The sequence below is a fragment of the Myiozetetes cayanensis genome, unplaced genomic scaffold (assembly GCF_022539395.1).
Source record: "Myiozetetes cayanensis isolate MyiCay16 unplaced genomic scaffold, myiCay2020 scf926, whole genome shotgun sequence".
In the NCBI taxonomy this organism is placed as follows: Eukaryota; Metazoa; Chordata; class Aves; order Passeriformes; family Tyrannidae; genus Myiozetetes; species Myiozetetes cayanensis.
The window spans coordinates 1,126-16,783 of NW_026088215.1; the positions used below are offsets into that span (position 1 = coordinate 1,126).

Sequence of the window (15,658 nt, forward strand, 5' to 3'; positions counted from 1 at the left end):
TTTTGGGGGTGGGGGATGCGACACTGTGACCTCCGGGTGGGGGAGGGCGCAGGGACCCTGGCCACGCCCCTCCTCTCGGTGTCACCTCCGGGGCGGGGACAGCGGCGGGGGTCACTGCGGCTCGCTTTGGCCCCCGGGAGCTTGGGCTAGGACCCTGCGGGCACGGGGGGTCGGGGGTCAGAGGCCGCGGCACTCTGAGACCCCATGGGGGTGGGACAGGGGGGACCCTCACCTGGCTCGGAGGTGGCTCAGGTGGCTCCTCCCAGACTCAGGAACTGCTCGATCTGGGCCTGGGGACACCGGGGACATTAGAGGGGACATTAGGTGACATGAGGACATTGGGGACATTGGGGGACATTGGGGGACATTGGGGACATTGGGGGGGACATTGGGGACATTGGGGGACATTGTGGGGACATTGGGGGTACATTAGGGGACATTGGGGGCAGTTGGGGACATCAATGGGGCAGTTGGGGACATTGGGGGACATTGGGGACATTGGGGGCAGTTGGGGACATCAATGGGGGCAGTTGGGGACATCAGGCACGCTCGGTGACAAAGGAGGGGGCCGAGGGTGAACCCCACCCTCCCCACCCCCCGTGTCCCCCTCGTGTCCCCAACCACTCCTGAGCTCCCCATGTGTCCCCAGTGTCCCCCCAGTGTCCCATTGTCCCCTCATTGTCCCCATTGTCCCCCCACTGTCCCCTCATTGTCCCCCCAGTGTCCCCACTGTCCCCATTGTCCCCTCATTGTCCCCCCACTGTCCCCCCACTGTCCCCGTACCTGGTGGCGCCGGTGGAGCACGGGGAAGGTGAATGCACAGATCACACCTGGACAGGGAACGGGGTCACCTCAGGTCACCCCAGGTCACCCCAGGTCACCCCAGGTCACCTCAGGGTCACCCCAGGTCACCCCAGGTCACCCCAGGGTCACTTCAGGGTCACCCCAGGTCACCCCATGTCACCTCAGGTCACCTCAGGGTCACCACAGGGTCACCCCAGGTCACCCCAGGTCACCTCAGGGTCACCTCGGGTCACCTCAGGGTCACCCCAGGGTCACCTCAGGTCACCTCGGGTCACCTCGGGGTCACCTCAGGGTCACCTCGGGTCACCCCAGGGTCACCCCAGGGTCACCCCAGGTCACCCCAGGGTCACCTCAGGGTCACCTCAGGGTCACCCCAGGGTCACCCCAGGGTCATCTCAGGTCACCCCAGGGTCACCCCAGGTCACCAGGAGTCACCCCAGGTCACCTCAGGGTCACCCCAGGGTCACCCCAGGTCCTCAGGGTCACCCAGTACCTCAGGGCACCTAGGTCACCCCAGGTCACCCCAGGGTCACCTCAGGGTCACCCCAGGTCCTCAGCCCATCCCCCCCCATCCTAGTCCCACACTCCCATCCCCATTCCACACCCCCCATCCCATTCCCATCCCATCCCATCCCATCCCATTCCATCCCATCCTGTTCCGTACCCGCTCCGAGCAGGGTGATCCCGTTGAACACGGCCCCCACATCCCATATTTCATGTCCCATCCCATCCCAATCCCATCCCATCCCATATTTCATGTCCTAATCACATCTCATCCCATCCATCCATCCATCCCATCCCATCCCATCCCATCCCACCTAATCCCATCCCATACCCGCTCCAAGCAGGGTGGTCCCGTTGAACGCGGCCCCCACGTCCCATATTTCATGTCCCATCCCATCCCATCCCATTCCATCCCATCCCATATTTCATGTCCCATCCCATCCCATATTTCATGTCCCAATCCCACCCCAATCCCATCCCATCAATCCCATCCCATCCATCCCATCCCATCCCATCCCATCCCATCCCATCCCACACCCCCATTCCCAATCCCATCCCATACCCGCTCCGAGCAGGGTGGTCCAGTTGAACGCGGCCCCCACGTCCCATATTTCATGTCCTATCCCATATTTCATGTCCCATCCCATCCCATTCCCAATCCCATCCCATCCCATCCCAATCCCAATCCCATCCCACCCCAATCCCAATCCATACCCGCTCCGAGCAGGGTGGTCCCGTTGAAGGCGGCCCCCACGTCCCATATTTCATGTCCCATCCCAATCCCATCCCATCCCATCCCATCCCATCCCATCCCATCCCATATTTCATGTCCCATCCCAATCCCATCCCATCCCATCCCATCCCATCCCATATTTCGTGTCCCATCCCATCCCATCCCAATCCCATCCCATCCCATCCTCGCACTCGCCCGAGCAGGGTGGTCCCGTTGAACGCGGCCCCCACGTCCCATATTTCATGTCCCTGTCCCACCTCAATCCCATCCCATCCCAATCCCATCCTATATTTTGTGTCCCATCCCAATCCCATCCCAATCCCACCCCAATCCCACCCCAATCTGTACCCGCTCCAAGCAGGGTGGTCCCGTTGAAGGCGGCCCCCACGTCCCATATTTCATGTCCCTGTCCCATCCCATCCCATATTTCGTGTCCCATCCCATCCCATCCCATCCCATTCCCAATCCCAATCCGTACCCACTCCGAGCAGGGTGGTCCCGTTGAACGCGGCCCCCACGTCCCATATTTCATGTCCCATCCCATATTTTATGTCCCATCCCATCCCATCCCATCCCATATTTCATGTCCTATCCCATATTTCATGTCCCACCCCAATCCCACACCCCCAATCCCATCCCATCCCGTACCCGCTCCGAGCAGGGTGGTCCCGTTGAAGGCGGCCCCCACGTCCCATATTTTATATCCCAATCCCACACCCCCAATCCCATTCCAATCCCAACTCCCAATCTCTAAGTAGGTGGTCCGTTGAAGCGGTCCCATCCCATATTTCATGTCCCAATCCCATCCCAATCCCAATCTGTACCCGCTCCAAGCAGGGTGGTCCCGTTGAAGGCGGCCCCCACGTAGGTCAGCAGGTACAACAGGAAGGCGAACTGAAGTGAAGGGACACCGGCCCTGTCACTGTCACTGTCACTGTCACTGTGTCACTGTCACTGTCACTGTCACTGTCCCTGTGTCACTGTCACTGTGTCACTGTCACCATCACTGTCACTGTCCCTGTGTCACTGTCACTGTGTCACTGTCCCTGTGTCACTGTCCCTGTCATTGTCACTGTGTCACTGTCCCTGTCACTGTGTCACTGTCCCTGTGTCACTGTCACTGTGTCACTGTCCCTGTGTCACTGTCCCTGTCACTGTGTCACTGTCCCTGTCACTGTCACTGTCACTGTGTCACTGTCACTGTCACTGTCACTGTGTCACTGTCACTGTGTCCCTGTGTCACTGTCCCTGTGTCACTGTCACTGTCACTGTCCACTGTCTAGTCACTGTCACTGTGTCACTGTCACTGTGTCACTGTGTCACTGTCACTGTGTCACTGTCCTGATGTCACTGATCACTGTCACTGGCTGCTCACTGTCACTGTCACTGTCACTGCTGTCACTGTCACTGTGTCACTGTCCCTGTCACTGTCCCTGTCCCTGTCCTGTCCCTGTCACTGTCCCTGTCCCTGTCCCTGTCCCTGTCACTGTCCCTGTCCCTGTGTCACTGTCACTGTCCCTGTGTCACTGTCCCTGTCCCTGTCACTGTCACTGTGTCACTGTCCCTGTGTCACTGTCCCTGTCACTGTGTCACTGTCACTGTGTCACTGTCACTGTCACTGTGTCACTGTCCCTGTGTCACTGTCACTGTGTCCCTGTGTCACTGTCCCTGTGTCACTGTCACTGTGTCACTGTCACTGTGTCACTGTCACTGTGTCACTGTCATCATCACTGTCACCATCACTGTCACTGTCACTGTCTCTGTGTCACTGTGTCACTGTGTCATTGTCACTGTGTCACCATCACTGTCACTGTCACTGTCACTGTGTCACTGTCACTGTCACTGCACTCACTGTCCCTGTCCCTGTGTCACCCAGGGACCCCCTCGTTTCCCATGCCCACCCTTGACTCCCAACTGCGGCCACCGCCCGTGTCTCCCTGTGTCTCCCATGTCCCTACGCTCCCAGGCCCCAGTGCCCCCCAGGTGCCCCTCTGTGTCCCACATGTCTCTACACCCCCTGTGTCCCCACTCTACACGTCTCGCTCCCTGCCTCTCAGTGTCTCCTCCCTGTATCCCCATGTCTCCCACCCCCATGTCCCTCGATGTCCCCCATGTCCCCACAGCCCCCAGTGCCCCCAGTACCCCCAGTGCTCCCCCGTGTCCCCCGTGTCACCTTGAGGGACTGGGGGACGCTGTGCACGAGGAAGAGCCGGGTCAGGGTCTGGGCGGCGGCGGCGCCGTGACGGGCCAGGACCCTCGCCCAGCGCTGCTGCTGCTCGGGGGTGAGGGGCCAGGGACAGCCCTGGGGACAGGGGGACATCAGGACAGCCCTGAGGCCCGGGGGACATCAGGGACATGGGGGGGACATCAGGGACACCCACAGGGACCAGCGCTGCTGCTGCTCGGGGGTCAGGGGCCAGGGGACAGCCCTGGGGACATTGGGGACATCAGGGACAGGGGGACACCCACAGGGCCCAGCGCTGCTGCTGCTCGGGGGTCAGGGGCCAGGGGACAGCCCTGGGGACAGGGGGACATCAGGGACAGCCCTGGGGACATCAGGGACAGCCCTGGGGACACCCCCAGGGCCCAGCGCTGCTGCTGCTCGGGGTCAGGGCCAGGGGACAGCCCTAGGGACAGTGGGGACATGGGGACACCTGGGGACATCCGGGGACAGGGGGGACATCAGGGACAGGGGACATCAGGGACAGCCCACAGGGACATGGGGGACACCCAGGGACAGGGGACACCCACAGGGACCAGCGCTGCTGCTGCTCGGGGGAGAGGGGCCAGGGGACAGCCCTGGGGACAGGGGGACATCAGGGGGACATTGGGGACATCAGGGACAGCCCTGGGGCCAGGGGACAGCCCTAGGGACATTGGGGACAGGGGGGGGACATCAGGGACACCCACAGGGACCAGCGCTGCTGCTGCTCGGGGGTCAGGGGCCAGGGGACAGCCCTGGGGACATCGGGGACAGGGGGGGGACATCAGGGACAGCCCTGGGGACACCCCCAGGGACCAGCGCTGCTGCTGCTCGGGGGAGAGGGCCAGGGGGGACACTGGGACATTGGGGACATCGAGGGACAGCCTGGGGACAGGGACAGCCGGGGACATTGGGGACAGGGGGACATCAGGGGACAGCCCTGGGGACATGGGGACAGCCGGGGACACCCACAGGGCCCAGCGCTGCTGCTGCTCGGGGGTCAGGGGCCAGGGGACAGCCCTGGGGACAGGGGGACAGCCCTGGGGACAGGGGGGGACATCAGGGACAGGGGGACACCCACAGGGACAGGGGGACACCCACAGGGCCCAGCGCTGCTGCTGCTCGGGGGTCAGGGGCCAGGGGACAGCCCTGGGGACAGGGGGGACATGGGGGACACGGACAGCCCTGGGGACAGGGGGGACATGCAGGGACAGGGGGACACCCACGGGACAGGGGGACACCACAGGGCCCAGGGCACGCTGCTGCTCAGGGGTGTCATGGGCCAGGGGACAGCCCTGGGGACATGGGGGACATCGGGACAGCCTGGGGACAGCCCTGGGGACAGGGGGACACCCACAGGGCCCAGGGCTGCTGCTGGCTGGGGTGACGGGCCAGGGGACAGCCCTGGGGACAGGAGGACATCAGGGACAGGGGGACACCCACAGGGACAGGGGGACACCCACAGGGACCAGCGCTGCTGCTGCTGGGGTCATGGGGGACCAGGGGACAGCCCTGGGGACATTGGGGACATCAGGGACAGCCCTGGGGACAGGGGGGACATCGGGGACATGGGGGGACATCAGGGACACCCGCAGGGACCAGCGGCTGCATGCTGCTCGGGGGTCATGGGGCCAGGGGACAGCCCTGGGGACACCCACAGGGACAGGGGGACATCAGGGACAGCCCTGGGGACACCGACAGGGACAGGGGGCACATGGGACCAGCGCTGCTGCTGCTCGGGAGTCAGGGGCCAGGGGACAGCCCTGGGGACAGTGGGGACATGGAGGACAGGGGGACAGCCCTGGGGACAGGGGACATCCACAGGGACAGGGGGGACACCCACAGGGCCCACGCTGCTGCTGCTCGGGGGTACAGGGGACAGGGGACAGCCCTGGGGACAGGGGACATCAGGACAGGGGACATGGGGACATCAGGGACAGGGCCAGGGGACACCACAGGGACAGGGGGGACACTCAGGGGACAGGGGGACACCGGGGACAGGGGACAGGGGGACAGTGCTGGGGACAGGGGGACACCGACAGGGGACAAGGGGCTGACAGGGGGGACATCGGGGACGTGGGGACAGGGGCCAGAGGACAGGGGGACATGGGGACATTGGGGACAGTGGGGACAGGGGGGGACATGGGGACAGGGGGACATGGGGACAGGGGACATGGGGGACAGGGGGGACATGGGGACAGGGGGACACTGGGGACAGGGGGGACACATGGGGACAGGGGGGACATGGGGACATGGGGACAGTGGGGACAGGGGGACATTGGGGACAGGGACATGGGGGACATTGGGGACAGGGGGGACATTGGGGACATGGGGGACATGGGGACAGGGGGGACATGGGGACAGGGGGACAGCTGGGGACATTGGGGACATGGGGGACATTAGGGGACATGGGGACATGGGGACATGGGGGACAGTGGGGACATGGGGACAGGGGACATGGGGACATTGGGGACAGGGGGACATTGGGGACATGGGGGACATGGGGACATTGGGGACACGGGGGGACATTGGGGGACATGGGGACAGGGGACATTGGGGACATGGGGGACATTGGGGACATGGGGACATTGGGGACATGGGGGGACATGGGGGACATTGGGGACAGGGGGGACATTGGGGACATTGGGACAGGGGACATTGGGGACAGGGGACATGGGGACAGTGGGGACATGGGGGACAGGGGACATGGGGGGACATTGGGGACATGGGGGACATTGGGGACATGGGGGACATTGGGGACAGGGGGACACTGGGGACAGGGGACATTGGGGACAGGGGACAGGGGGACATTGGGGACAGGGGAGACATTGGGGACAGGGGGGACATTGGGGACATGGGGACAGGGAGGGACATTGGGGACAGAGGGGACATGGGGACAGGGGGGACAGGGACAGGGGACATTGGGGACATGGGGACAGTGGGGACAGGGGGGATATGGGGACAGGGGGACAGGGGGACACAGGGGACAGGGGACATGGGGGACACTGGGGACGTGGGGACATGGGGGACAGTGGGGAGCAGCGGACAGGGGGACATGGGGACAGTGTTGGGGACAGGGGACATTGGGGACAGGGGGACATTGGGGACAGGGGGGACATGGGGGACAGGGGACAGGGGGGACATTGGGGACAGGGGGACATGGGGGACAGGGGACAGGGGGAGGACATTGGGGACAGGGGGGACATTGGGGACATGGGGGACATGGGGGTCTCACACGCGAGGGGCTACCGGGGACAGTGGGTGACATGGGGCCAGGGGACATGGGGACAGGGGACAGGGGACATTGGGGACAGAGGGGACATGGGGACAGGGGGACAGGGGACATTGGGGACAGGGGGGACATCAGGGACACGGGGGACATGGGGACAGGGGACATTGGGGACAGGGGGACATGGGGACATTGGGGACAGGGACAGGGGGACATGCCGGGACAGGGGACTCACGGGGACAGTGGGCGCAGCAGCAGGGGACAGGGGACATTGGGGACAGGGGACAGGGTACAGGGAGACATGGGGACAGGGGGACATTGGGGACAGGGGACAGGGGACATTGGGGACAGGGGACAGGGACAGGGGACACTGGGGACAGGGGACACTGGGGACAGGGGGACAGGGGGACATGGGGACATTGGGGACAGGGACATTGGGGACAGGGGACATGGGGACATTGGGGACAGGGGACAGGGGGGACATTGGGGACAGGGGACATTGGGGACAGGGGACAGGGAGGGGACCACGCGGGGGGACATGGGGACAGCAGGGACAGGGACAGGGGACATTGGGGACAGGGGGACAGGGGACATTGGGGACAGGGGGACATGGGGGACAGGGGGACATGGGGACAGGGGGACATTGGGGACAGGGGACATTGGGGGACAGGGGGGACATGGGGACAGGGGGGACACAGCAGGGACAGGGGGACAGGGGGACAGGGGGACATTGGGGACAGGGACAGGGGACATTGGGGACAGGGACAGGGGGACAGGGGGTCTCTCACCGCAGGGCTCAGGGCGGTGGGGACAGTCGCAGGACAGAGGGGACATTGGGGACAGGGGGGACATGGGGACAGGGGACAGGGGACACCCACAGGGGACAGGGGGGGTCCTCACCGCGGTGGGGGCCATGGGTGGCACAGCAGCCGAGGGCCAGGGGGACATTGGGGACAGGGGGACAGGGGGGACATTGGGGACAGGGGGACATTGGGGACAGGGACAGGGGGGACATTGGGGACAGGTACAGGGGGTCTCTCACCGCGGGGGGCTCCGGGGGCAGTGGGCGCAGCAGCCGCAGGGCCAGGGGACATTGGGGACAGGGGGGACAGGGGGGACATTGGGGACACGGGGGGACATTGGGGACAGGGCCAGGGGGACAGGGGGGACAGGGGGGTACAGGGGGGTCTCTCACCGCGGGGGGGGCTCCGGGGGCGGTGGGCGCAGCAGCCGCAGGGCCAGGCGGCGCAGGCGGAGGGGGACGGTGACCCCCAGCACCCCCAGGGCCCCGTAGGCGCCCACCGAGACGGCGCTGAAGCGGGACAGGCACCCCAGTGACACCAGTGACACCAGTAACGCCAGCGCCGAGCGCGCCGGCGCCCGCCAGGACAGCAGCTGCCACACTGGGGGAGGGGACACCCAGTGACACCAGTGCCTGCCCAGTGCCCTCCCAGTGCCCCCAGTGCCCGGCCTGACCCCCAGTGCCCTCCCAGTGACACCAGTGACACCAGTAACGCCAGCGCCGAGCGCGCCGGCGCCCGCCAGGACAGCAGCTGCCACACTGGGGGAGGGGGGGGACACCCAGTGACACCAGTGCCTCCCCAGAGACCCCCCAGTGCCCTCCCAGTGCCCTCCCAGTGCCTCCCAGTGCCCCCCAGTGCTTCCCCAGTGCCCTCCCAGTGACACCAGTGACACCAGTGCGCCAGCGCCAGAGCGCGCCGGCGTCCTGCCAGGACAGCAGCTGCCACACTGGGGGAGGGGGGGACACCCAGTGACACCAGTGCCTCCAGTGCCCCCCAGTGCCCCCAGTGCCCCAGTGCCCCCAGTGCCTCCCAGTGACACCAGTAACGCCAGGCGCGCCGAGCGAAGCCCGCCAGGACAGCAGCTGCCACCACTGGGGAGGGGACACCAGTGACACCAGTGCCTCCCCAGAGACCCCCCCAGTGCCCTCCCAGTGCTCCCAGTGCCCTCCCAGTGCTCCCAGTGCCCTCCCAGTGCCTCCCAGTGACACCAGTAACGCCAGCGCCGAGCGCGCCGGCGCCCGCCAGGACAGCAGCTGCCACACTGGGGGGGGGGACACCCAGTGACACCAGTGCCTCCCAGTGCCTCCCAGTGCCCTCCCAGTGACACCAGTGCCTCCCAGTGCCCTCCCAGTGACACCAGTGACACCAGTAACGCCAGCGCCGAGCGCCGGCGCCTGCCAGGACAGCAGCTGCCACACTGGGGAGGGGGACACCCAGTGACACCAGTGCCTCCCAGTGCCCTCCCAGTGCCCCCCCAGTGCCCGACCTAACCCCCCCAGTGCCCTCCCAGTGCCTCCCAGTGACACCAGTGCCGCCACTGGTGCTGCCCCAAAGACCCCCCAGTGCTCTCCAAGTGCCTCCCAGTGCCCTCCCTGTGCTCCCAGTGCCCTCCCAGTGCTCCCAGCACCCTCCCAGTGCCCTCCCAGTGCTCCCAGTGGCCCCCCAGTGCCTCCCAGTGCCCCCCCAGTGCTCCCAGTGCCTCCCAGTGCTCCCAGTGCCCCCCCAGTGCTCCCAGTGCCTCCCAGTGCTCCCAGTGCCCCCCCAGTGCTCCCAGTGCCTCCCAGTGCCTCCCAGTGCCCCCAGTGCTCCCAGCACCCTCCCAGTGCCCCCCCAGTGCCTCCCAGTGCTCCCAGTGCCCGACCTGGCCCTCCATGTCCCCGCGGTGTTGCTGGGTGGAGCGGGGGTCCCCCTATTTTTACCCTCCAACCGCTCTGGGACTCTCCGGACCCTCCTCCCGCGAAACCGGACCCGGGGCCCCCGCGACCTCCCACCCCCCGCGCGCTGATTGGCCGCTCACCCTGCCCGTCAGCGCCTCGCCGCGCTCGCTGATTGGTCCGGGGCGCCGGGGGCGGGGCCGAGGGCGGGGGGCTCCGGGGTCGCGGGGGCAGGCAGAGGTGGGAGGGCTGATGAGAGAAAGGGGGAGATCAGGGGCCTGGATCACGTCGATCCTGAGACCCTCCCTCCCCCATGGCCCTGAGACTCCCCGATGCCCCCCACCTCTGAGGTCTCGAGACCCCCTTGGGCACCTGCATGAGACCCCCATTGAGACCTCCCAAAGCCTCCTCGGGAGTCCCCAGACCCTTCAAGAACCCTGAGCCTCCCCCAATTGGAGACCCCTCCCAAAACCCCTGGGGGTCCCCAGACCCTTCATAAACCCCGATCCTCCCATTGGAGACCCCTCCCCAAACACTCCCGGGAGACCCCCAGACCCTTTAAAAACCCCGGACCCCTCCAATTGGAGACCCCTCCCCAAAACCCCCAGGGGACCCCAGACCCTTTAAAACCCCGAGCCTCCCAGGGACCCCAACTGCCCGATGGGTGCCCCGCCCCCCAGGGACCCCCATTCCCCCCTCCCCCTTACCCAGGCTGGGCGGGGTCTCCCCATCCTCGGGCCCCCAACTCCGGCAGGACCCCCTCCCCAGCCGCCCCGGGGTGGCCGGGGCTCCTCGGGGCGTTTCGGGGGCTCTGGCGGCCGCGCGGGGGTCCGGCCCCGGGGACCCCCGAGCTCAGGCGGGGGCGCGGCCCCGGCAGGGGTCTCGGCGGCAGCGGGGGGCCCGGCTCGGTTTGGGGTCCCCTGCCCTGAAGGCGATGTAGGAGAAGGTGAGTTCCCGGGGGTCCCCGAGGTGACTCCGCCGCCGCCGCCGCCCCCGGCTTCGTCCTCATCCTCCTCCTCCTCCTCGGGGGCTCCGGCGGCGCCAGCTCGGGAACTCCGAGTCCTCGTTGCCACCTGCGGGGGGATTTGGGGGGTTCAGGGGGGTCATGCCCACCCCTCTCCCCAAAGCCGCCCCCAAACCCCGGGGCTTCGGCCCCGCTCACCCTCCGTGGAGTCCGGCGTGGTGGAGGCCGTCGATGGAGCCTCTTCTGGAAGGTGGGGGGCACGGGGGCGTGGGGGCCGTGAGACCCCTCTCCTCCCCCTCCCCCCAAAACCTGCTCCCTCCTTCCCCGGGACCCCAGACCTGCTCCGATCTCCCCCGCGCCCCCACCCCCGCTCCCCAAACCTGATCCCTCCCTTCTCAGAGACCCCCAGGAGGTCGCTGAGCCCGCCCCGAACCCAGCCCACCCTCCCGGTGTCCCGTTCCCGATGTCCCGTTCCCGGTGCCTCCATCCCACTAATTCCCGATCCCCCCATTCCGGTGCCTCCATCCCGGTCATTCCCGATCCCCCATTCCCGGTGCCCCCATCCCGGTTCCCGTTTCCCCAGCGCCTCCCGGTACCGGCGCCCCGGATCGCTTTGTCCCCGGTACCTCCCGGTGCCCCCTCCCCGTTCCCGCGGCCCCGGCCCCTCCCGGTGACTCCCGGTCCCTCCATCCCCGGTAACTCCCGGTCCCTCCATCCCCGGTGACTCCCGGTCCCTCCATCCCCGGTAACTCCCGGTTCCTCCATCCCGGCTCCCGGTTCCTCCATCCCCGGTGACTCCCGGTTCCTCCATCCCCGGTGACTCCCGGTCCCTCCATCCCCGGTAACTCCCGGTTCCTCCATCCCCGGTAACTCCCGGTGCTCCCATCCCTGGCCCCTCCCAGTCCCTCCATCCCCCGCCCCTCCCGGTCCTTCCATCCCCGGTCCCTCCCGGTGCCCCCCATGCCCGGCTATCCCCGGCCCCTCCCTGTCCCCGGTGCCGGTTCCCGGTGCCTCCATCCCCGGCCCTTCCCGGTGCCGGTTCCCGGTTCCCGGTGCCCCGACCCGCGGCCACTCCCCGTCCCTCCATCCCCGGCCCCTCCCGGTTCCCGGTGCCTCCATCCCCGGTCCTTCCATCCCTGGCCCCTCCTGGCTCCCGGTGCCTCCATCCCCGGTCCTTCCATCCCTGGCCCCTCCTGGCTCCCGGTGCCTCCATCCCCGGTCCTTCCATCCCTGGCCCCTCCTGGCTCCCGGTGCCTCCATCCCCGGTGCCTCCCGGTCCTTCCATCCCCGGTGCCTCCATCCCTGGCCCCTCCCGGTTCCCGGTTTTTGGTTCCCATCCCCGGTGCCTCCCGATCCCCGGCCCCTCCCGGCTCCCGGTCCCTCCATCCCCGGCCCCTCCCGGTTCCCGGTGCCTCCATCCCCGGTGCCTCCCGGTCCCTCCATCCCCGGTCCCTCCCGGTTCCCGGTGCCTCCATCCCTGGCCCCTCCCGGTGCAGGTTCCCGGTTCCCAGTGCCTCCATCCCCGGCCCCTCCCGGCTCCCGGTGCCTCCCGATCCCCGGCCCCTCCCCGCTGCCACTCGCGGTTCCCGTTCCCGTTCCCTATTCCCGTTCCCGGTTCCCATTCCCGTTCCCGGTTCCCATCCCCGTTCCCGTCCCCGTCCCCGTTCCCGGTTCCCGGTCCGTACTGCAGTGGGCGAAGCCCAGGACCTGCCCCATGGCGGCGGCCCCCGCATGGGGCTCGCGGTGTCCGCCGGCCCCGCCGCGCCCGGAGCGGCCCCGCGGCGCATCACGGCAGCACCGGCGCCATGGCGGGCACCGGGAGCAGCTCCGGCAGCGGCTCCGGGAGCAGCTCCGGCACGGCCAGGCCGGGCTCCGGGAGCGGCTCCGGCAGCGGCTCCGGGCCGGGCTCCGGGAGCGGCTCCGGGAGCGGCTCCGGGAGCGGCACCGGGAGCGGCTCCGGCAGCGGCACCGGGAGCGGCTCCGGCACAGCCGGGCCGGGCTCCGGGAGCGGCTCCGGCACGGCCGGGCCGGGCTCCGGCAGCGGCTCCGGCAGCGGCTCCGGCAGCGGCTCCGGCAGCGGCGGCGCCGGGGCGGGCACCGGGCACGGACAAAGGGCGGCGGCGGTGGCGGTGGCGGCGGGGAGGGAGGAGGAGGAGGGAGGAGGAGGGGAGAGGCGGGGAGGGGGCGGGGCCGATCGGCGGGGAAGGGGAAGGGGAACGGGCACCGGAGGCGCGGGAACCGGGAACCGGCACCGGGAACGGGCACCGGGAACCGGCACCGGGAACGGGCACCGGAGACGCGGGAAGCGGGAACCGGCACCGGGAACCGACACCGGGAACCGGGAACGGGCACCGGGAACGGGCACCGGGAACCGGCACCGGGAATGGGCACCGGAGAAGTGGGAACCGGAGAAGCGGGAACCGGGAATCGGCACGGGAGAGCTGGGAACCGGCACCGGGCACCGGGAACGGGCACCGGAGAGCACCGGGAATCGGCACCGGGAACGGGCACCGGGAACGGGCACCGGAGAGCTGGGAACCGGCACCGGGAATCGGCACCGGGAATCAGGAACCGGCACCGGGAAAGGGCACTGGGAATTGAGCACCGGAGAGCTGGGAACCGGTACCGGGAACCGGGAATCGGTACCGGGAACCGGCACCGGCACCGGAGAGCTGGGAACCGGCACCGGAGAGCACCGGGAATCGGCACCGGGAACGGGCACCGGGAAGCAGCCCCGGCACCGGAGCTCTCCAGTTCCCCTCGGAGTCCCCAGTCCCTCCCAGTGCTCCCAGTCCCTCCCAACGCCGCCCTGTACCTGGTGCCTCCCAGTACCGCCCATTGCCACCCAGTCCCTCCCAGTACCGCCCAGTACCGCCCAGTGCCTCCCCGGGCACCCGGGACCCTCCTAGTGCCTCCCAGTGCCTCCCAGTACCGCCCAGTGCTTCCAGGACCCTCCCCAGTGGCCCCAGGAGCGTCCCCGGTACCTCCCCAGTACCTCCCAGTGCCTCCCCAGTATGTCCCAGTGCCTCCCAGTGGGTCCAGGACCGTCCCCAGGACTCTCCCAGTGCCCCCTCCACTACTCCCCAGTGCCCGGAACTGGAGGGCGGGTGGGACACTGGGAGGGCACTGGTGTTACTGGGAGGACACTGGGAGGACACTGGGAGGACACTGGTGTTACTGGTGTTACTGGGAGGGCACTGAGAGGGCACTGGGAAGGCACTGGTGTTACTGGGAGGGCACTGGGAGGGCACTGGTGTTACTGGTGTTACTGGTCCTGCCCCGCCGCCGTTACCGAGGGGGGCGTGGCCGGACGGGGAAGGGGGCGTGGTCTGTGCGGGGAGGGAGGAGCTTGGCTCGTGATGGGCGTGTCCCGATGGGCGGGGCGTGCTCCGGGAGGGGCGTGGCCTCCCGCCGGGCCCCGCCCCCGCCGCCACCGGAAGGGCCCAAACCGGCCCCGGCCGCCAGTATGAGGTGACTGGGAGCACTGGGAGCACTGGGACAGCCGGGAACGGGCGCTGGGAGCGGGAACTGGGAGCGCTGGGAGCGCTGGGAGCTGGAACTGGGAGCGCTGGGAGCACTGGGAGCGGGAACTGGGGGCACTGGGAGCCCGGGAGCGGTCCTGGGGGACTGGGAAGTGCCGGGAGCAGGAACTGGGAGCGCTGGGAGCGCTGAGAGCAGGAACTGGGAGCGCTGGGGGCACTGGGAGCGGGAACTGGGAGCACTGGGAGCGCTGAGAGCAGGAACTGGGGGCACTGGGAGCGGGAACTGGGAGCGCCGGGGTCGGTCCTGGGGGACTGGGAAGTACCGGGCATCGGAACTGGGAGCGCTGGGAGCAGGAACTGGGGGCACTGGGAGCGCTGGGAGAACCGGACATCGGTGCTGGGAGCGCTGGGACGGCAACTGGGAGCACTGGGGGCTCCCGGGAACCGGTACTGGGAGCGAGAACTGGCGGCACTGGGAGCGCCGGGAACGGGCGCTGGGAGCGCTGGGCAGCTCCGGGAACGGGAACTGGGAGCACTGGGAAGTCCCGGGGACGGGAACTGGGAGCACTGGGAGCACTGGGAAGGGGGTGTTGCGGGCACTGGGAGCACTGGGAGCGCGCGCTGGGGAGGCACTGGGAGCACTGGGGGCACCAGTAACCGCACGGGGGGCGCCGGTAACGGGCGCTGGGAGGAACCAGTACCGGGCGTTGGGGGGCACTGGGCGGCACTGGGAGCGCCGGGAAGCGGTACTGGGAGCACTGGGGATCCCCGGGGATCGGCACTGGGAGCACTGGGGAGGGCACCGGGAGCACTGGGGACCCCCGGGGATCGGTACTGGGGGGCACTGGGGGGCACTGGGATCGGTACTGGGAGCACTGGGAAGGGCACTGGGGGCACTGGGGATCCTCGGGGATCGGCACTGGGGGGCACTGGGGAGGGCGCTGGGAGCACTGGGGACCCCCGGGGATCGGCACTGGGGGGCACTGGGGAGGGCACTGGGAGCACTGGGGATCCACGGGGATCGGTACTGGGAGCACTGGGGATCACTCGGGATCGGTACTT

At 68.2% G+C, this 15,658-nt stretch overlaps 2 protein-coding genes across 2 annotated transcripts; one reads left to right on the forward strand and one right to left on the reverse strand.

Annotated features, from left to right (window-relative positions):
* Positions 1 to 232: 232 nt before the first annotated feature.
* On the reverse strand, positions 233 to 12,987 carry LOC126653164 (reticulon-3-like; the record flags this gene model as incomplete). Its single annotated transcript, XM_050340692.1, is given in 11 exon segments — positions 233 to 266; positions 269 to 290; positions 784 to 830; positions 2,866 to 2,935; positions 4,215 to 4,343; positions 6,198 to 6,216; positions 8,669 to 8,876; positions 10,294 to 10,399; positions 10,858 to 11,223; positions 11,313 to 11,357; positions 12,800 to 12,987. Coding segments are annotated over 11 exon segments (1,148 nt in total), but the record flags the coding sequence as incomplete, so codon positions are not given.
* Positions 12,988 to 13,497: 510 nt separating this feature from the next.
* Positions 13,498 to 13,942, forward strand: LOC126653165 (period circadian protein-like; the record flags this gene model as incomplete). The annotated part of the gene is made up of 1 exon (XM_050340693.1): positions 13,498 to 13,942. A coding segment is annotated over exon 1 (445 nt), but the record flags the coding sequence as incomplete, so codon positions are not given.
* Between the last annotated feature and the right edge of the window lie 1,716 nt (positions 13,943 to 15,658).